Here is a 23,521-nt window from a genome sequence, read left to right as displayed (position 1 = left end):
TTTGACATGATGCACTGCGACTGTATTCCCTTTTGACTATTTTACGTCTATTATCTAATATTTTATCTATAATTTTTACTTTTTCTTCTCGATGCTTATTTCTTTTAAAAACTTTTCACATACTCTCTACGACTTATATACTTCAATAGTAAGCTTACTTTTCTAGTTTTACGTTACTAATATCTATAATATTCTCTATTTACCTATTTATCTAGCCTCTATTAATAGACATTTATTTCTAATTTTCGATGTTTTACATAGGTTTGAGCTATTGATCTCACTGATGTTAGGATGATATTGAGCTTAGTCATTATCTATTTGCATGCTCTTATCTATTTTTTATCTATGATATCCTATTACTATGCTTATTGTTACTGCTTTTCTTACATTACCAAAATACCGAGTTTTGTCGTACTATTTCCGCGTAACATTTTTCGTTCAAATACCTTATTCGTTTTCACCAATGGATAGTCTACTACTAGTTTGTCTAGGACATTATTACCTAGGCTTATCGACTCGTGTCTACCACATGCGCTTGGTAAGTATTTCTACATGTTTACCAATTGTTTAATACACTAATAAAGTAATTCTTTTCAGGTTGTCATTCCAACCTTGAATTTCTTTTTTTTTCTAAATAGTATATTTCTCCATATCACAAAATGTAAATTTTTTTTCAACGCAAGGCACATACAACATAGATTTACGTGATACACTTTACCTCAATAATTATTGATTATTATTAACTAACTAACTAACTAACTAACTCTATGGCCTATGGAACCCGGAGGTTCAGTGCCGCGTTCACAAAATCTCTCCACTGACTTTTATCCTTAGCTAATTGCATCCAGTTTCTACTTTGTATTCCTATTTCTGCGAGATCCATCTTAAATTTATTCTTATTCTTATTCTTCTTCTTCTTCTTCTTCTTCTTATTATTATTATTATTATTATTATTATTATTATTATTATTATTATTATTGATTTTGAATTTTATACTGCCGAGTTGATTTATAAAGCCTACAATACAATACTAATAGCAATGAAGTTGTTGATATTAACATTATGATGATCCCAAGTATTACGTACATAATATAATCAGTTTTTAAATGTAACTCAGCGATTTATGTATCGACTTTCAATGTCAATAACTTTTCTGTTAATCCATTCAACTCTTGTGTATGTAAAGAAAAATTAACTTGTCTTTCTGTCCAGTTACCAATTAATTTAATATGTTTATTCTGAACTTCCACTATTTGCTTAGTTGGAATTACCAGTTCTCCTATTATTATATTGTCAAATTTATCATAATTTATGAAACATGATTTAGTTTTAGTTTGATCCAATTTTGTGGAAGTAACTTCTTGATGTACACCCACTTTCGTCATATACGCCTCCTGTTCAACAGAAGAATACATAACTCCTGCGTGTGAATATCTGAAAATTACATTCCCCAAAAATTTCTCAGAAATTTGCTGGCATTCTTCCAAAGAATTATTTAAAACTATATTATTTAAACATTTAGCCTCGTTATCCATTGTTATACTTTCACAAAAGTACAAGAAACTTTTAAATTCACATTTAACTTTATCTAACGAATGATATTTACCTTCCGCCAAGTAAACTGCTTCCGGTAAATCGTAAAATATTCTGGTATTATTTATTAAGTAGCCCATAGTTATTATATTATACATGATTGAGATACTACTGTCATATATGATTGGAGTTTTTATTATTAAATCTACGTTATTTTCCTGATAATGATATTTCACTAAATATACGCTAGACATTTGGTAAAACATCCCAATGTCTGACCTATAAATAGTATTTTTCAAAACATCATGAAGGTTTATTAATCTTTTTACATCTGCATTAGACAATATGTAATATGTTAATCGATTATTTAATATACTATTTATTATTTTATTTACCCTTTCTTGCACAAGATGAGCAAACAAGTTCGCAGGTATTTTGCGTTGCGATTGGTGTAAATAACAATATAGTTCTTGAATTTTACTTTTAAATCCTTGCAATACATGTTGCGCTTTAACTACAATTCCATGGACTAAAGAAATTTTATTATTAAATGATGCCTTTACACTTTTAATTTCATTAGTTAGCAAGTTCTCGTGTTTAGTTAGTTTATCAATTGAATGAGACAGTTGCTGATTATGTACTAAATTATATGTCGATAGACCAATAGAAGATAATCCCAATAACCATGAAAATATAAACCTTTTACTCCTATGATTATTACTACAGCTAGTCTTGCCATTTTCATAAACGAAATGACATGCTAAAAAATTCACAATATTTCGTCTAAATTTTTTCTTTCATAGCATATTCATTAAGAATGTCATATGCATCAGAACATTTATCATGTACTGGCACAGATTCTTGAAAATTTAAGTGTAACTTTACAGTTGTATACACCATGTTTGTTGCATGCACGGCATATGCGTTCTGCATTAAAGCTAACCCAATCTCCGGTAACGTAATCTGCTGCTGTTCATCTTCTGCTATGCACATGCTCATCATTAGCAATTCTAAAATTATAATCTTCAACATGGTGTTGACTGTAAATAATTGAAACTTAAAATTACTTATTGAATTTATTTATTTATTTTAATAAATTTTAAATCTTTTATTTATGTAATACTTATGTTTATTTATTTATTAATTTCATCATGTTTTCATTTACTTTATTTATGTTGTATGCGTGCCTTGGATAATTTAATATACACACAGAATTATGAACTCTCTCTAATTTAAAAAAATTCTCTATATTCCTAATAACTCTAAATTCTGTAAACAAAACATGTTTACCAGTTCAGGGTTTTCAGATGGAAACCGACGGTTCCTTCGGTTTCGGATTCGGACTTTGGATGATGAACGGCAGACCAACTCGCCGTCCACTGCCAAACAAATTTTGCTTACAGATCCCCTATTAAAAAATCAAAGTTATAAACTTAATTTATTTTGTTTTTTGTCGCAACAATCTTTAACTGTTGTGGTATTTGAGTCAATAAACCTTTTGGTTTATTTCCACGCATTATTTTTTTTCTTAGACATCACTGTCTAAATCCGAATCTTCCTCTTGTTTATCAAACTCCCCATCATTTGCTCCAATAAACGGTTTTAAACGACGAATGTCAATCGTATCCACTTTTTTCGTCTCGTGCTTTACTTTATAAGAATTATTATTCATCTTTTCCAATATAATACCACGGGTATTGAATCTTCCTCCAAAACAAGCGGGAATACCTGCTCTTGGCATCACTCTTATCCACACTTTTTGACCAATGTCGAAGTTGGGTTGAGAAAATATCTTCTCAATCTGCTTCTTCTGTGACCTGAAACGCTTTTGTAAATTTTGGTATGCCACCTTCCTTGCTTTTTTGACGGCCTTGATTCGCTCATCATTCTCCACATACTCACAGGGAATGTCCAGATCTTGTTCCAAGAACGTTCTGGGTTCACGTCCTGTCAGTAAATAATACGTCGAATGTTTTGTTCCATCGTGTACTTGAGTATTCATGGTGAATACTATACAAGGTAGAATTTCATCCCAATTATCGGTCTATGTAGTGTTTCATCACCTGTTGTATGGATCCTATGGCACGTTCCGATGTTCCTATATTATAATGTGCATTAGTATTGGCGAAGTTTAATTTCATTGCAAAACGTTCTGCCAGTTCCTCCATCACTTTGCTTCGGTGGGTGCTATGCCTATCCATCATTAAAACCTCGGGAATGCCATGTTTAGTGATTAGTTCTTCGAAAATCACCTCCGCTATGATCTCAGATGTTATTGCTGGAACTGCCTTCGCAATTACATATCTCGTTGCACTGTGCACAAACACAATTACATATTTGTTTCGATGGTTCTTCGAGCGTTTAAATGGCCCGATCTCCTCCATTGTTACATGCTTAAATGGCATATACCTTGGGTACGTCTGTGGATGCAATGGTGTTCTACCTGCCTTACGTTTTTGTATGTGGCAGCTTACACATTGGCTGACCTTCTCCTGAAAAAAATTTTTGATGTTAGGGAAATAGATTGACTTAAGTGCCCGATTGTAACATTTGGTGTAGGAGTAATGACCTCCTCCGTAAATTGTAAGTTTTTAAACACTTGCTCCCTTAACGCAAAAGGAATGCACAAGAGAAGCTTCTTTCCACTTGCCATCCTTTGTGTCCTAAAAAGCTTTCCGTCTTTCACAACATACCAACGTGCCTACCTCTCAGCCTTATCATCAGCTACTTCCGGATGTTCAATCGCATTCATGATGGGTCCAAAGAAAGAATCTTTTCTTTGAAGTTCGGCGACATCTACATTATCATCAAACGTGATGTTCACTTCCAGATCTTTGGTATTAACCGGCAATGCGTCAAAATCTATATCCTCTGCCGTTGGTTGGATATCGGTATTCCTAGAAAGCACATCACTTGGGTTCTTCTCACCCGGACAATGAAGAGGTGTATATTGATATTGCGCCATTTCCAAACTATATCTTAAATTTCGGTGTTATACTTTATACATCGACAATCCGTAAACAGTTCAAACTCTTTATTGTACAGATAATAATTAAATGCTTTAAACGCACTTACAACTGCTAGGATTTCCAATTCCACTATGTGTCTTTTAGCCTCCTGAGGTCGCAATACGATTGGAGTCCATTGGGGAATCTATAGTATGCGATTGGAGTCCATTCCTCGTTTACTTGTTTTTGCATTAGAAGTGCTCCTATGGATTTGGTCGAAGCATCAGTATATACTCTTGTGTCCAAATTTTCAGGGAACGGAGCTAGCAACGGTGCATTCAACAATGCATTTCTTAATCTCTCAAAGATTTTCTGGTGTTCCTCAGTCCATACGAACTTATGATTTTTTTCTTAGCTTTGGTTGAAAAATTGCTGATATTTCTGCATAATCTTTGCCGAATTTCCGTACGTAATTGTTGAACCTAGGAACTATTTGAGTTCTTTTGCGAATTTCGGTGGTTTACATGCTTTTATGGCTTGGATCACTTTTGGACTAATCTCGTATCCGGCCTCACTTAGTATGTGATCTAGCGCTGAAACTTTTTCTTCCATAAAGTGGCATTTTTCAACGGACAATTTCAAACCATATTTCCGCAGTCTCTGAAAGATACAATGCAAAACTGATATCATTCTCTCATGGTTATTTACGTAAACAAACACATCGTCCATGTAATATGACACCGCTTCCGGATTAACGTTAGCTAATGTCATAGCCATGATCTTAGTGTATACAGCGGGCTATTCGATGTATCCCATTGGGAGTTTGCAATATTGATAAGCACCGACGCCAGGAATGTTGGGCGCCGTGTATTTTCTAGAATCCTTTGAGATAGACACAGTATGATAATTACTTTTAATATCCAGAACACTGAAGAATTTATGACCTCCCATACATGTTAAGATTTGATGTATTGGCGGTAACGCCACGGAATGGAACTTAACATGGCGATTAATGGTGACGACAGTCGAGTACTGCTCTTATCGCTCCCGAGGGCTTTTCAACAAACAGCATCGGGGAATTATAAGAACTGTTACTTCCCTCAATGATGTTCTGTTCAAGCAAGCTGTTTATTTGCTCCTTGACTTTTTCTTTCAGTGCAATTGGGATTGGATATTGTTGTCTCCTAAAAGGAACTTCCGTTTCTAATTCTATTTTGTGCTCAACACCTTTCACTCTACCTAGATCGTTTTCTTTCCATGCGAACACGTCCGCATAATCAAAACAAAGTTTTTCTAATTTCTTCTTAATTTCGGGTTTTGTTTTGTACCGAATTTTAATCTCGCCTTATCATAATTTCTCCGTGCTTCTAAAACTTCCTCTATCTCGTCTTCCGTTAGACCTTCCTGTCTTAACTCGTTCTCACTTACATATTCTTCCGCATCGCCAATTTTCAAATTTCTTGTCAACATAATCGTTTTATTTGAGAGGTTAATAATCTCTAACTTTTGATTGTCTTTCGATAAGATAGTTCTCTGTATAGACACATTGTATTGCTTTTCTAATTGCCTATCAGGTTCTAAAAGATATTCATTAATAGCCCAAGAATTTACTAGATTGACTTCTACAGTCGTTCTAGTCCTTGGTAACAGTCTGACTTTATGACCTAAAACCCACTTTGGTTTTAAACTAGTTTTTACAATTATAGCAATATTATCAGAAACTGATCTTGGTTCCTGATCATTTCCACATCTCCTTGTCGGTCTTCCGAACCTTTGTACTAAAATCTTACCGTTCCCATAATCTATCTGACAATTTTGCGATTTTAAGAAATCATTCCCTATCAGCATCTGATAAGGACAATCTTTTATTTCTCTAAATTCCTGATGGAACGTCCGATTAGAAATTTTAAATTTTACTATTGCCAATTTATTGATCACAAATATGTTCTGAGTTATGCCCTTATTCTCATCTGTTTCGGTATAATACGTGCATTTGGCGGAACTACTTTCTCATTGATAATGGAAATCTGCGATCCACTATCGAGTAATGCTTTAAGTTGTTTATTTTAAACTTCCAATGGTAAATATACCATATTGTTCTCTAATATCACTGAGGCTATTACATCACGTGTCCTAACATTTTTGCTACCTGTAAATGTGCCTCGCTCATTTACAGATCTATCTAGTTTAAATTACTTGTCCGTACTGGTTGGTAATACGTTGTACCATTAACCTGTGCAGGTACAACTTGCACGAACCTCTGCGAATTGTGATCATTCGAATACTGATTCTGCTGAATACAAGAATTCTGACAATGACCACTTCTTTGCCAGTTTCCTTGTTGATTACGACCACGGTTACTGTGCCAATATCCACCTCGATTTTCACGTCTACTCTGAAATCCATTGTTTCCTCTATTATTTCTAAAATTATTCTGACCTCTTGTATCATTATTATTTGTCCAATATCTATTACTATTTCCACGATAATTGGCCCTATTATTTCCTCTGTACTGCCTATTGTTTTTAAAATATTGTTTTTGCAACTGTTTACTACTTTGACTTTCCCGTTTTTCATCCTCCTGCGCTCTTGCTGACAACGCAATCTGTAATTTATCAAATTTCTTTTCCAATTCCGCAATTTGTGTCAAACTATGCGGTTCCTGTTTAACTTTATGTTCCTAATTTACCTTTTCGTACTAACACGTGATCTAACTCGGACTCACTCTCCTCGTCCTCGACTTGTTCATGAATCTTTCTAACCAAATCTTTGATTGTTAATTTGCCTGTTTCGCGCTTAACCCGTTTCGCAATTTTGCACTTATTTTTCTCAATTTTTTGTAGATCGTCTACAAATTTGTCCAAATTCGAGTATTCCACCGTCCCTACTTTCTCCATATAGTACGGATGTAACCCACTTACATTTATCCCAATCTTTTTCTTGTCTGACATATTTGTGTCCAATCTTTCACAAAGAACAAGCATGTCATACACATAATTTATGACTGCCTCATCCTCCTCTTGTAATCGCTCTCTTATTCGGTCCTCAATATCAAGAGTTACGTTCGACTTCGTAAACTCTTCCACAATTTCGGCTTGTAATTCTTTATACTGGATTTCTGATACGTTCTTACGTTTCAGGAACAGCTTAATCCACTGTCTCCCTACTCCTTTGAAAATATTCGGGATCAGTTCTTTCCTCTTGTTTTCGGCGATACCTGCCATCTGACACGCATCGTCAAATTCGTCAAAGAAAGAAACAATATCTCCATCGTTCTGTAAATCGAACTTCGGCAATTTATTTATATCAGCGTAAAACGTCACGTTCGAAGCCATTTTTACGTCCTTATTTTTATTCTTAACTAAATTCTCGTCTAAGTTTAAAATGGAGGGAAAATCTTCCGAAAATGATTTTATCATTGGACTGCTTGGAAAGTTAAAAACCGGTTCTTTACTTAACACTATTTTAGGACTCTCGGCTGTTTCTTGACTACTACAATATTTCCGTCTCTCAGTTGTCCTCACACTAAATAAATCATTGACTTCAATGTGAATTCTTTACTCGCTTTTTGTGCCCTCGTGTACACAGTATTCTCTGTCATTTATTAATATATATTTCACTTATAACAACTTATATTTAACAACGTAGTGTGGGAGGGTGGTGATTGTTAACCTGTTACTTTATATATTAATAGAGTTACTTTTAAGCCTTGCGATATCCCAACCAAAAACCTTGCATTATTCCAATGGTGAACGTTAAAATAAACTTGACTATTTCTTATCATACTAATAACTTAACCTAAATTTAATCGTGCTGGGCTCGAACCAAACTGACTGGGGTCGTTACAAGGCGTAAGAATCGCAGCTATCTCCACCATAACAATGGTGGGTAATATCCTTAAAACTAGAACTGTTCCGTATTGGGATTCGAACCACAGCTATCTCCACCATAACAATGGTGGGTTAATACTTAAAACTACTCCGGGAATTTAACCGATCGCATCTCCATCATAACAACCTCCTCACATCGTGCCTAAATTGCATGGGGATGACGTTACTATTGGCGATTGGTGATTGCTACTACTCACTATCTGAAATGAGTAGGTTGAAGTGGAAGCAGAGAAAAAACACACAAATTGAGCTTTCATTAAATAACTGTATTAGTCAATAATATCAAGTGTGTGTGTATGTTCATGTATGATTGAGTATAACTAGTCAGATCACATATCGACAGCATCTAGAAATTCTGTCACGAATAATTCGTACATAGCTGAGATACACATACCTTAATTTCTGATGAATGCCTGGACTGGATGATAATGCTTTTACGATGCAGGATCTCTCAATGCAGATAGTCGGCGTTCTGTAGAGCCCGACTAGAAGCCAACCATACTCCAAGTTTATGGTTGAAGATGTAGAATAATAGATCTCCCTTGATCTATTCAGGTAGAATGGACTTGCAGCTCACTGCTCAACTGCCAAAGGCTCTCAAGTGGTTCTCTCTAACGATCCTGCACTTCTGATCCCAATCCTCTCCAACGAGAGGTTTTTGTTCTCCTTTCCAGACATTCTGGAATTCACTTCGTTGATCTTTCTGTCTATCTCAGCTATTGGTGAAACATTGGTTTCAACCCGAATTACATCGTGACCAAATTCCCAGACCAACAATTTCGGCAAGTCTGACAGTTATGCCACAGTCAAAGTGTGTCAACGTTACATACATTATTTCACATTGATGACATTTCATTATTTTTGTACACAACATTACAAATCACAACAAACACATAAAGTGACGACTTAGCGTCTAGCCATAACATTCAGTAATTACATTTAACACATTTACAAATTATTGACGTAAGTCAACAAATAAACAAACGCACGTGTTTGTACAACATGACAATATTTCATTATTGCTATAATTCAGTCTTTTAATTTAACTTTGAATAAATGTGATTTTCCATCACCCAAAATAACATAACCAAAACCATATACCTCTACAATATATATATATATATATATATATATATATATATATATATATATATATATATACTGGCGGTCAAACATTTCCGGACAGATCGAAAAACAATTAAATATTAAGTTAGGCTTGTAACACGATGCATTTTAGGACAGCTTACTTGGTAGTTTAGAAACACAGTGATAGTTAAAGCATCAGAATAATACAATAATGTTATGCAACAACGAAGATTGGCTAATTCTTAATATGTTCTTCTCGTCAAAGAAATTGCCCTTCGACGTTATCACTCGTTTCACCAATCTAGGCATGCGGCTTCGAAGTTTTCGAAGATTTTCATCCGAATTATTATTCCAGGCGTTCTGCAGAATATCAAAAGCATCATCAGCAGATGTTGGGCAGTCTTTTCGTACACTTCTGTCAAGCTTTTCCCAGAGAAGTTCGATGATTTTAAGATGTGGAGATTGGGGAGGCCATTCAATAATACAAATATATCCTTCAGCTTGTTTCTTATTAAAATAATTAGAAGAAAGTTTTGGCGTGTCTTTCGGATCAGTATCGTGCAGAAAAGTGATTCTGAAATCACTCAAATCAAATCCTGAGGGAGGGAATAGTATGGTTACTTAAAATTGAATGATAACCAGTTTTTTCCAGTTTTCCTTGTATTCTCTGAATACAACCAACTCCACAATTTGCGAAACACCTCGAAAGTATCACAGAACCTCCTCCATGTATAATAATTGGGGTTACATAGTTAGGATGCATCTTTTCAGTAACATGTCTTCGAACATAAACTCGGTGTCGTTTTTCAAAAACTTGAAATTTTGACTCATCAGTCCATAATACGCGTTTCTCCTGCTTTTTTCCATTTCTTGTTCTTCAGGGTCGATAAGAGCATCTGTTACTTGTTTCCACTGAACTATTAACTGTTTCTGCACAGCAACTATTACCCAGAGTGCAGCTACACTCAAATGTCGATGCACAATATTAACTGAAATGTTTGTAACCGTCCGGGTGTCCGAGGTCTCCGTTCGGGCTGCCATTCATATGTAACCAACCTTGTAATCTGGTCGCTGTTTGCGCTTCGTAGACCTACCAATAAGTATTCTCCTGAGGCTTGAACTTACCTGGATAGGATGATGAAGGACCTCTCCAAGAAGAGGTTACAAGTTGTTTCCAAATCGCTCGTCGGTCCGAACGATGAGATGAGCATTAGGCGCAGAGAGGTTCTGATGTCTCGGCTAGAAAACCTCACGGACGATCAGACGCTCATCGAGACCATAACGCACACACACATCATTCACACAAACAACGAAAACACACTGGATTAAGTAGCACTATACGTATTTATTAGAATACTATTGTATAAAAAACAACGAAGAGAAATGAACACAACACTTAACACAGAATATGTGTAATAATTTTCATCACTAAAATAACACTTTGCCTTTTTAATGCACTGTAGCCCTTTATATATATGAGATTATGTCTGAAATTACACTATATATACTTTTCTCACACCATTGACGCACTTAGGGATTAGCACTGGGGAAAGGGTCGCCGGGGTAATCCCAAGTAGTATCCTGGTTGCTCCAAACAGTCCTGAAGAGTCGACGTAAGTCTTCAATGAAATAATTTCCGAAGTTGAATGCTGATATTGGAGGGCGCGTTTATAACATTTTGGCTTACAAGGTTTATGAACCTGGGACTTATTGATTGGGCCTAGGAAAACGTTCTACACCGGCTAATAGCTTATGCCCTTGACACAAAATCAGACTTGATTCCCGACGCAACGTGCGTGGTGGCTGCACACAATACCCGAGTCAAACCCCCTGAGCGCTAAAGCTCAAGGTACGAGCTGCAGTGGTCGAGTGAAGAATGTTCGCAGTTCATTCTAAAAATCACTTAGTTAAATCACCTGCATGCACATACAAACAGAATACGGAAAAGCATTTATGTTAAGTTTAGTCCACTGGTTACAATGCACGAGACATTGCGGTAAATCGGGAGTGTGAAGTACAGATAAGGAACAGAAAAGGCGAAGTAGTTGATGCCACTTTGGTGCTCAAACATATCGTCTACTCTGACCTGCTCTAATCGATTGCAATATTTCCATAAACGATTAAAGAAATCACTTAATCCAGTTCCAAATAACTGCAGAATGTATACTGTGCATAATAATAAGTCAGGGAGAAACACTGAAAAGTTTCCTCACAAACTGAAACGTTATCACCAAAAAGCAATGTTATGTGAAAAACCAATGAAAGACTTCTTTGTCCAGTTGCGTGAGAGAGAAGCAATTCCCACCGAAGAAAGAACTTATTTGCGTCGCAGAATATAGTATAAATCGGAAGAATGATCACTGTCTTTACAAAATATACAGGGCGTCCACAAAAAGTACTTCTATAACCTGGTAACGGTTATATGTTTGTAGGGTGACTCTGATTAAATTCTGATTGGACTTCCGCTGCACTAAGTTTCAAATTTCTTTTGCTAGACAATACAATAATATGGTCTTTCGTACGTGACGTGATACAAGACCTTCCAGTTTGATTTTTGTTCACGTTCTTTCGTGTTCGCTGAAAACGCTTGATGGAGTCACCGAAAGTAGATGGAATCTATTTCGGTTTCAAAGGTATTTGATGAATTGAAGGGCAACATTATGACCCGCAATGATTCCAACCTGTGCCTCTTTACTTAACATCTCAGAAGAGGCAAAAAATCCACAGAAACATTGTTCAACACGTCACCGTTATAATATTGTTCACAAATAATGTAAACGTCTGACATTATTTGTGTCTGCTAAGGCCTGTATACTAAGGAATAATATTCCAGGTATAACTATAAAAAGGAATTAACTGCTAAGGTTTAACCTTACTTTGATCAGGCAAACTTATTGCAGGATCCTGATCACGCTATTATTAATTAAGGTAATCGCCGAGTTTACAATAATTCAACAATTTTTCTTTTTTTACTACATGTAAACATGGTTGCAGAAACGAAAAATGTCTATTATCCTCCTAAAGACATTATAGAGACTTAAACAAGCAAAATATTTTCAATTGGTGGCTTTCCGTATAGAATATAAATTGATTAGCTCATAAAAATGTAAGTTGAAGTGCCTGTCCGGAAACTTTTGCCCGGCAGTATAAGTATATATATATATATATATATAATCAGTAGTTTTCAGTCAAAAGCAAGCTTATATTGTAGAATTTGGATCAATATGCTCAAACATCTAAATATTTTTTGTATTACGCAAAATGTTCGCTTAGTATATTTAAACTCTTCTGGCATTCTTATTCCGAAGCATCTTTTTAAAAACAAACAATAAATTTTCAAAGACTAATAAGTATAAAGGTTTGTAATTAATCGCATATTAACAATAAGACTCAACTCTTGTTTTCCTCCTTTGAATTTTATAAACAGAATATGTGAAGCAAAACTTTCTTTGTAATTACTTTTTCTATTGTATCACCACAAACATTGTAATATGTCATTCACATCCTGTAACCATATTTGCTGTATTTTGTGAGTATGTTAATGCATCATCTTATATTTCCTCCTACTCAATATTGTATAAATTATTTCGTATGTCATACCTAATAAGCATTTATTGAACATAGTTATAAAAAATGTTCATATTTTAATTCTTAGATAAATTATTTTGCTCCATTTCAAGGGTCTTATTCTGATTAAAATGCATTCACTTATTGGATAATACGTGTAAGACGCACATAAATACTTCTATGAAACAATATTTAGTCAGACCAGCAATTTAGTTCAACCAACAAATTGTAGTCAAAATTTAGTGATTTGGAAAGCTTACTTTCATATTGAAGTATGACTGTTATCTTTAACTATTTCCGACATATTTTTTAACAAACTGATAATTTGTACAAGATAGCACACATATTTAATCCATGTAAATTGTAGTCAGTAGAAAACGAGTACCGCAATTATTAGTCAGATATATTATAGGATCTAGACAGATGCGCTCACGACAATAGTTATTCAGGTTAAAATACCAGTAGAAATATTATTAAAGGAAAATAAATTATTTTGGAGTAGAAAAATGTAATTTCGTTTCACCTCGTGATAAGAAGTATACTATAATATCAGATACAGGGGCAACAGACACGAGTATGATGGCAACAGAAATGACATGTCAGAACTACGTACTTCCATTGTATAAGGGAATATTTTTAAACCCTTATTTAAAGAATCACAAGAAACGGAAATGCATAGTTCTAATATTTAACTTTAAAAAATTAACAAAGATATGCAAGAATTTAAAAATAATATAATCTTCTGATAAACAATAATCTATTAAATATAATAATACGGAACTTATTGTCAGGTTAGCAGATGTCAATTTAAATAGTCGTTAAACATTACCTTAGACCTTCATAAAGAACACGGAAAATCATTAGTGAAGAAACAAAATATATTTCGTAGATACTTTATTCCAAAGTTTAACATTACATAAATGCATACTGCTTTAGTAAGTTAAAATAGTACAAGGTCCCTGTTTTGATTACTTTTGCTAAGTGAAAGTTAATTGGAGAGAGAACATTCAAAATGATATGAGAAAAATATTTTCCTTATCTGTTTCAGGAGAAAATTATCAAAAAAGTTGAAGTAGACATTTCTCACATTTGTAATATATTTGCATATTTTTGACAATATATATCTTACATATATTTTATAAGATTGTCTTAATCGAACACTGTCTTAATCAAGTTATTACATTTCTTAATAAAATAAATTACGATATTAAAATTGAATGTATAGTTTATAATGATTAAATATTGACCACATGCATGCAATCTTGAAACACTCTAAATAATTTCATGAAAGATACTAATAAATAAATAATCTACTGATTTTGGAATAGAATTACTTTGATTACAAACGAAATGTGACATAAAAGTCCTGATGAACTCAGATTGCAACAGTGCTAGTTATATTACTAAAATCTATTGAAAATAAGCTTATAGTAAAGTAAGTTTTTGAAACTTTGCAAGAAGTTTTAATATTAAAAATTGGCTTACAACAAGTGCTGAGTATTTGGTATTAATATCTATCTTTTACAGACTATGAAATGAAAGAGATGAAGGATAACAAGCAGAATGTACAGATGAATAAGACTTATTTCATGAGTGAAGTGTGTTGAGGCCGTTTAGTTAGCAACATGAAACTCATTGTATGTCCTCATCATTAAAAATAAGCTGAAAGTATTCCCGTTTAAGTTGTTTAAGGATGGTAACTTTTATATGTTTTCATCATTCAATTTGTTATAATGATAACACTTCATAAATACGGCCGAAAAGTGTCTAATCGATTTTAAAGCTTTTGTTGTATTAAAAGAGTACCCAAAATGGTGTCCAAAATCATTGAGCGAAATAGTACGCAAAAATAAGCATTTAGCATAACTTCAATTGCACAGAAACACTTGATTATTCACCTGAAATTACATTTTTGTTTCTTTATTAAAAGATTACATTTGGGGTATAATGGTGTTCCAGATCTACACCATAAATATAATTCAATCATATACTTATTCTCACCTTGTTGAAAGCGGGTATTTTACCTACCTTAGAACGAAGTCATTTAAATTACTTATTTCATTTTTTTTTTTGGTATAGCTTTTGCCTCGTAGGGGTATGTTAACGACAGACAGTTATCCTAGAAAAAGTTGGTTTACGTTAATGAATGTCGTATCTGTATCATATATCCTCTAGCTCTATCTTATCATTTTAACAATACCTTAATACCATTAGTTTGCTTTTTTCAACAAAGGACGTAATCATTACATATTAAATACTTTTCTACTACTATGTTAAAGTGAGATGTATATAGGCTGTGATGTTTTGAAAAGTTTCTATATATAAATGTCTTTTCCTTTGTGTCTTTCTTAGATATTTTATGCATTATATTTTATCAGTCACTCAATTGCCACGACGCAAATATCTATATAAAATCATATCCGTAAATCGAAGTCATATTGAGTGAAATCAAACATAATATTTTATACCATGAAACTTTCGCAAAATATAATCACTCTTTAACTAGTGACGGGAAACATGAAAGAGAAGTTAGTAATGTGGGATCTAAACTAGGTGTTTCACTAAGTATTGGCCACCATATTTAGAAAATACAAACTAGCGCAAAGTAATTGTAGACATACACGAGAGAAGAATTCGTATTCACCGGATTCCAGAACTTACTATTGGAGAAGCACACATTTTTTATACTACAGACAAGGTTAAGCAACACAGTAATCACTTTAAACTTACAACTGCAACGATTTCGGCTAAACTTGAAGCAATCTTATATCACAATGTTGACAATGTTCTCCACCCCTCATGAATGTAAAGAAATCACCTTCGAATACACTGCACGTAAATTTGCAATGTAAGTGTGTAAGTTAGTATGCAAATGATATATCCGAGAAATATACTAGGACACTTAGAGCATTTCTGGAGGTTCGATACAGTGAAGGTATGCCATACATTGATCAATTAATCCGAAATACATAACACTTATTACCACGTAATGCACTTTTTCAGGTTGTTAGTACACACCTAACTGCAAGTATTCTTCAGGTAAATGGAATGTTGCATACAGTGGCACTCTTGAAGTAGTTAACATATGTAGAAAGTTAATATGCAAATGTAGAAGAGAATAGAAGTAGTTTTTATTTACGATCTACCGTAATAAAGCTTAAAATACTGTTAGTAAGTACAGATAGCTACATACTTACAGGAAATGTGTATACAGAGATTATTACACGTTTTGTATTTCCTACCCTTTGTCTCTAAAAATATATGTAGGTACTGTGGAAATTCTTCATGTGGAAATTATAGTTATTGATAGTATAATAAAAATCAACTCTTGTACCTGATAGTGAGTGTCTCTATAGTCATGATGACAAGGAATCTAAATGAAAGACATGTTTGGAACACAAATTACGAAAAGATACTAGCGTTATTTGAGAATCATAGAACACTGAACACTATATGTCTGGAATGTAAAATCCAGAAACAGTGTGATAGAGAGTGAGACTTAACATACATCCATGTTTCAAATTTATATCAACAATTGTTTCCGTTGAGATAACTATCAATTACTGCAAAGTAAATCAAACATATGTAAACCATGTATAAACTATATATTAGAGTGCCACTAAAAATCACATATCTATGTATAAAAAACGCAATAGTCCGGAAAAGTTGTCAATTAATATTGGTAAGATGCTGTTAAAATTTCAAGTCGAATATAATCCTGCGGCACATCGACAACCCGTTTGTGTTTCTACGTTAAATGAACAAAAGTATTACCTATATTTCTTAACATACACCGTTTTAAATTTAATAAATATTTTCTGCATTATTTACGCATATTTTGAATCACAGAATAGCCAATATGATCAAAATAACTATTAAATTAATACAAAATATATATTTTCTCTGCACTCACTGCCTTTTTCGGTGAAACAACCCAGAATGCACGATCGGGACGTCGATGTAGGTCGGTTCCCGCTCAAGCCCACTCTACCACCCACACACATGTGTTTATAAGTAGATCTTTCGTTAATTGCATAACACAGTTTGCCTTTATTTCTACTTTTGGGTTTACAGACCGAGATTCTAGTTTCAATCTGATACCTACTTCTACTTCTACTACTTCTGTGGCAGGGATATATCGTCCTGTACTCTAGATGTGGCAGGGATATGTCGAAGCTCTTTTTATGCCTGGATTTCTAGGGTTATTACTGTAGATTTCAAGTTCTTTGTTGGAAAATAATAACAACGCCTTTTTAGACGTCATTTCAACTGACTCCTGATTAGTAATGTTATTGAAATTGAGCTTTGGCAGTACGAATTTTCTTACATGTGACTCATTGTCTACTTTATCTGGTCTTCCTAGTTTTGCCTTCCTACTTTTGCTACTGTTATTATATCCACTCTTTTCGTTACTAGACTTTCGCCTTGCGTTCACTATCTTTCGGCGAGGAAACTTTGGGCTAAATTATCTTACCAGACAGAAAGAGGAGTTACGTGACTAATACAATCTCCCTCAGGCAGCCTCTCAATTGCTATGTGCTCCTCTACTTTTTTTTCGATTTATCAGTCACCTCCTGTCTCTTTTCTGCATAGGGCTTGATTTTTACGACCATCAGAGTACAAGCCTGTAATAACCTCCCCTTTGGCCATTAGCACTTTCTCTTGTACACGTACTTCCTCTTGCTGGATTTTCAAGCGGTGTATCACGTGCGTAGAGTTTTGGCACTTGGAGGTGCTTTTGGAACTACTGCGCATGCGCCAACTCCTCCGGTTCCTGTTTCAGTTCTAACTGGAGTTCCTGTTCCGACTCAAGGTCCGTACCAGTAGCTGTTTCAGAGCAGACTACGGAATAAGTAGTCGGTCACAATCCCTTTTTGAATCTTTGTAAAAAAACTATGACCTATATTTATTCATTAAATAAGATAGTACACAAACTTCTTTAAACATGCGCAGTTCCAGTTTAGTAGAAAATACAGTTCCAGACTCCCATTTTCGGTTTCGATTGAACACAGCTCAACAGCAGCAAAGCGTAGACTACAAAGGCTGCAACATAGGACTATCAACAGATATTTCACTCCGATTGAACATAGTAGAGCAGCAGTTCCCTTCCCGATACCGTGTGGCTTCCTTTCCAACTCTCTCTCATACACACACTTGTGGCGCATAAGCAAAACATTCCTATTCCTGTTCGAGTTCCGGTTCCGAATACCCAACACAGGAGAAGCTGCATCCGAAGTAGTGTATATGTACATCTGTGCCCCACTCTCAATTACTGTGTCGCATTTTTCAATTAGTTTTTGTACTTACACTCTAGGTACTCTAAGTACATACACTAAGTACTCTAAGTACTTACACTTTAATTACTCTAGGTACTCTAAGTACATACACTCTAATTACTTTTAGTACATACACTCTAAATACCCTCGTTGAAGTAAAGAATGTTTTAATTGAAGTACAACGACCCACTTGTAAATTAACTTTATTGTTACTGATTTTCTACCGGTATTTTAAGAACAATTACTGACATGTAATTACACATGCTTATGATGCCGTTTATCGGACTGTAGTCTCATTACTCCAGTGTTGCCTTTGTGCGTAGGTAACATTAAAAGTACTTATTTTTGGTACTTATACTCATTACCTGTAAGTAGAACTACAATGTGCAATTACTGTATTGTCTCCAAAGTACTTACATTTTGATTACCCGTATACAACTTACCTTTTTACGTATTAAGTTTCATTGGCGAACTGCAATTGAAGTTCATAACTATCCGTAATGAACGTTTTATTTGAATCAAACTTGTGGTAGTATGCTAATTACTAACATTTCGCCATTAACATTAATAAACGGCAGAAGGACACTTACTCACCCTTTACACTTACCCTTCCAGGACAGCAGGAAGCATTCTTTCTTCTTTGAAGACCATTAACTTCCAAGGTCAAACCTCAACGGTTTAACTGCATCGTTATACGGAATTCATATATTCATATACGGAATTGATTTGTATGTAAGAAATATTAATTAGTGATCTTTTGTAATTGTTTAATAGGAATTATCATATTTCTACTTTTACATAAGTTCAGAATAATTTTGTTAGAATGCACCAATCCTAATTCTTAATAGAGCTACATAGATATTTATTACATCCTTTGTAACGGCGTGTATGGCAGTTAAAGTGTATACCTTATCCAGTGCTATCTTAAAACAAGCCACTTCTAATTTGCTTGGAATTAAGCCCAACTCTTCCAATTTCTGAAAACTTCTCAATTGACGTACTTTCCTTGGTTATAAATCACAGTAATAGCTCAAATTCCGCCTTAAACATTAGCGCTCGTCTAATGTAGTCTTGACCTTAAATTTTAGTCATTCATAGAACCAGTGAAACAGTAACTCACAAATTTCCTGATATAATTAAATTCAGTATTTTAATCCAATAGCATAGCAATGGGTAAGAATATTTTTAGTTTATCTAATATATTCTATTCTTAATTCAAAAACACGAAGAAAATGGCTTAACACATCCAATACTTAAGCACACTTTTCAACTAAAATCGTATCAGGCTGCCTGTGAATATCATATGCAACCCTCAAAACAGTTATGAAATCTTGATTAAATAATCTTCTAGGTACCAAAAATTAGATAATCATACTTATTATTATATACACAAAACATCTCGGTCTCTCATTCATATTTATTCCCATAGTTTATTTACGCTAATAGTTGTCGCCAATTGTGCTGCTTTTGCCTTCTACCTGATGCTGTAGAACAATTTCACTAAACTATAGTGTTCCAAGTAGTATCCCTTATTATAAACCAAATGTTTCAATTTGTAAATAAAGTTAATTCTAGTAAAAACAACCTCACTATTAATGTCGCTACCTACAGTAATTAGATGATACCATACTTGTCCTAACGTGCATTTCATATATCCTCTTTACTAATCTATTTTTATACATATAGTCATTACTGAACTATCAGTGGAATATAGTTGTGGGTTTCCAATGTTAAAAGCAATATCCTTCAGTCAAGCAATCAACTTCAATAATATAAGACAGCTTATTATTTTCAACTTAATCCTTCAGCATAATGTATTATGTATACCGATAGATAAACATCTACTTCCATTTTCAAAATTTCATCAGTTAACTGTATCATTTTAGGTTTGTAACATTATTTACATACAATATTCAGAGTGTATTTCTATTTCAAAACATTGTGCCCGGAGTTATCCCATTTCCTCCTACATTCTCGTTCCACCAGATTATAAATGCGTACTTTATTCATTCCTCTCCTTTAAGCGAAAATATAGCCTTAAAAAGGTAAACTAAAATACAAACAAAACCTGCAATACTTAGTGGTAGAGTTCATCTCTTGTGCAGGGGTACTTGGTTCGATCCCACCGCACCAAGTGAGCCTTGTGGTAAATAAACACTGTTTGATAGGGTTTCTTGCGGTTCTCCCGTTTCCTCTCTCTTTCTTCATTCCACCATTTCATTCATTTCTCATCATCACCGAGTTCTTTAGCCTAGCTGGTATATTCGTTGGATGTAAAGCTTCAAAAATGTCATTTTAAATACAAACACGTTCGTGTCTTTACGTCAAACAATAATTAATAGCGTTTACACAATTAGTCAGAAATAATTGTTTTCATTTTCACAATTTTTTTATTATCTATTTGTTCGTTTATGTACAGTTAAATAATGAAATATATTTTAATCAGAACATCAACTACTCCTGCTCATATGTAACATATATTTCCTAACAGGTGAAGAAAAATATAAAGATCTGTTTCTTCCGCTGTAGTTTGAAGGTCAAATATACACACAGAAACACGAATATGATCTTTGCTACCTGATACAGAAAACAAAACCAATATAACAAAGCTTTTCCATCCTGTCTCATTCTCATGGATTTAGAGAAGGCATTCGATAAGGTTTGGCATTATGGCCTCATTAAAAAATTGCAGTCGTTTAATCTTCCTATATGCTATCTCAGGCTAATATATTCTTTTATTTCAAATCGCATTGCTTATGTTACAGCTATTACGGCACTCTCCTGGCCGATTTTTCCTCTTACTGGAGTACCCCAAGGATCAGCTCTCAGTCCTTTACTATATATACTGTATGCTTCCGATATCCCTTCTGTACCACGTAATGTCTTTATTTTTCAATATGCTGATGACACAGTTTTTCTTGCTCTCGGCAAAACTGTACATCAGCTTAACATTGCTTTACAAACAACAATCGATAATTTTGTCAAGTGGTGCAAGAAATGTCAGTTAACGATCAACTCCGAGAAAACGCAAACTCTGGTATTTCTACCACCAAAGCGTCGTTCCAAAGTCCGTAGAAACCCAACTCTGTTACAACTAACTGTTGATGGATATCATGAACGCCGTTCCACCACTGCTACCTATCTAGGCGTGATTTTCGATTCGAAGCTCAGGTGGTATGCTCACTTGAAAAAACTAACGGATAAGGCCAATCTTAGATTAAATCTTTTACGACGTCTCACAGGAACATCTTGGGAACTAAAAGCAGATGTTTTGCTTCATACATATAAAGCATTCCTCCGTCCTATCCTTACTTTTGGGCATACCGCTTGGTGCAATGCTTCTGTTTCTTTCTATAAAAAACTCAGCATACTGGAACGACATGCTATTAGACTGGCGTATCGAATTAAACTTCCCTACCTAACGTGGCTCCCATACGAATATATATAGTTTCCAAAGATCACCGAGCATCTCGCACAACTTCGCCTGAGATACATCAGCTCTGGCATCCAAACAGGCCATCCACTTTTCTTGGATATTCTTCACACCGACGCTCTTACTGACGCAGCCTATCGATACAAACATTCACCTTTAAATATTTTTGTATCTCTATATGTTAAACACGAGCAGCTTCCTACGGCTGAAAGGAATATATGTGATATATACGTCATTGATCATCATATACCGCATCTTCTTCCATCTCAGCACTAGATACTCACCATTTTAACAAGGGCTTCCCCATGTGTTCATTAGTCCCGAGTCGCCCCGGGACAGAAGATTTAACCCTGCATCTGTGTCACTAATCAAACTCTGTTTGTGATGTGTTAGCACTTCACCTCACTCATCATCATCATCATTGTTCTTTATTCTATCTATTTGAATGCCTATTAGCACCTTAGCACCTCAATCATATATCTGCACTCAACTTCAATGTAGATAAACCAATGACTCACATACTGAATCAAGGGGTCTAACCTCTCCTGTGTTACTTAATGTCCTAGCGAGGACCAAGTGTATAAATACGCATTTGTGAGCACAGCACACATACGGCACTCAGAGGGTTGACGGAAGTTTTCACTTTCGGAGGGCGCCTTGTCTTTTGAACCTCATTTCATCATCTCTTTCATTTTCATCTTCATTTGGGCTACGGCCCTAGGCTGTATCATCACGATGCCAGACTCTGACAATATCAATGGACAAACGAATCTTGGCAGACACTCGGGCTTACTAGCTATATCTCCTATTCCCAGTACTTCATTATCACAACCTTCACACATCGGTCAATCCAGTCGCACTCGTACCCGGCACTTTTCTTGTGGTCAAGAAACAATTAGTGTATCGCGAGATAGGCATCCATCTAATGAATCTACGCAATCCGCGAAACGCATCAGGTCTCGATCACCAGTAGCATCAATGGACATCGACGTCGATCAACGACAACATACAGGTGCATCGTCTGTTGTATCTCCTACTATTTCATCTCACGCCACTCTCTTTGATTATATTCTTACTGATTTTGATGCTAAGTACACAAACCCTAAAATTATTTTTCTCCAAATCGTAAAGTATGTTTCTCGGGTACGTGACACCCTAGTTCAAATCGCCAAAATAGAAAATGGCTATATCTTGAAGTCTAAAGATCCGAATTTTGGTATTACAGTCCGAAATAAAGCTTCTTACGAAATTTTTGGCCAGAACGCTAAGCTTACGAAACTCACCGATAAGCGACCGAAGCAGCAGCCACCTCCTAGAAAGCCACCTTACCTCTCGGTTGTCAATAGGGGTGTCTCCCCCGATTTAACTGATTCAAGAGGAATTAGCACAAGAGGGGATTTAAGTTGATAAATGTATTCGTATTCGCAATAATAATGGACCAACATATATGGTATGAATTCTATCGCAACGGCAAGATTTTATCGACTATCTTCTGCGATTTGCTGCACCCATATATAAGAAGATTCATCACGTCGAACCATCTAGAAAGCAGGGTCTACTACCAAATCGTTGCGAAAAGTGTCAGTTACATAATGACCACACTACGGCCAATTGTCCTACCTAAATGTGGTTACTGTTCTGGGCTTCATGACACTAAAACCTGCCCCAACTTAAAAGGACCACCAAAATGCAATACATGTGGCGGCGGGCTTCACCCTACATATAGTTATCGGTGTAAAAGTAAACACCTGAGCATCCGGAACTACCTGTCCCATTAAAAACAGCCGA

General features: G+C 35.0%; 1 protein-coding gene across 1 annotated transcript in view; it reads left to right on the top strand.

The window, feature by feature from the left end:
• Positions 1-12,047: 12,047 nt before the first annotated feature.
• LOC145682845 (uncharacterized) overlaps positions 12,048-23,521 on the top strand; it is a 251,069-nt gene continuing 239,595 nt past the window's right edge. Inside the window, exons 1-2 of the mRNA XM_081754210.1 lie at positions 12,048-12,090; positions 12,885-12,986. Of these exons, the coding sequence (XP_081610336.1) occupies positions 12,048-12,090; positions 12,885-12,986 (145 nt within the window). The remainder of the gene's footprint in view (positions 12,091-12,884; positions 12,987-23,521) is intronic.

Source organism: Thermobia domestica, chromosome 4, assembly GCF_964235325.1.
Source record: "Thermobia domestica chromosome 4, izTheDome1.hap1.1, whole genome shotgun sequence".
Lineage (NCBI taxonomy): Eukaryota > Metazoa > Arthropoda > Insecta > Zygentoma > Lepismatidae > Thermobia > Thermobia domestica.
The sequence above is the reverse complement of the archived record's forward strand: the minus strand, read 5'-3'. Positions and strand labels throughout refer to the sequence as shown.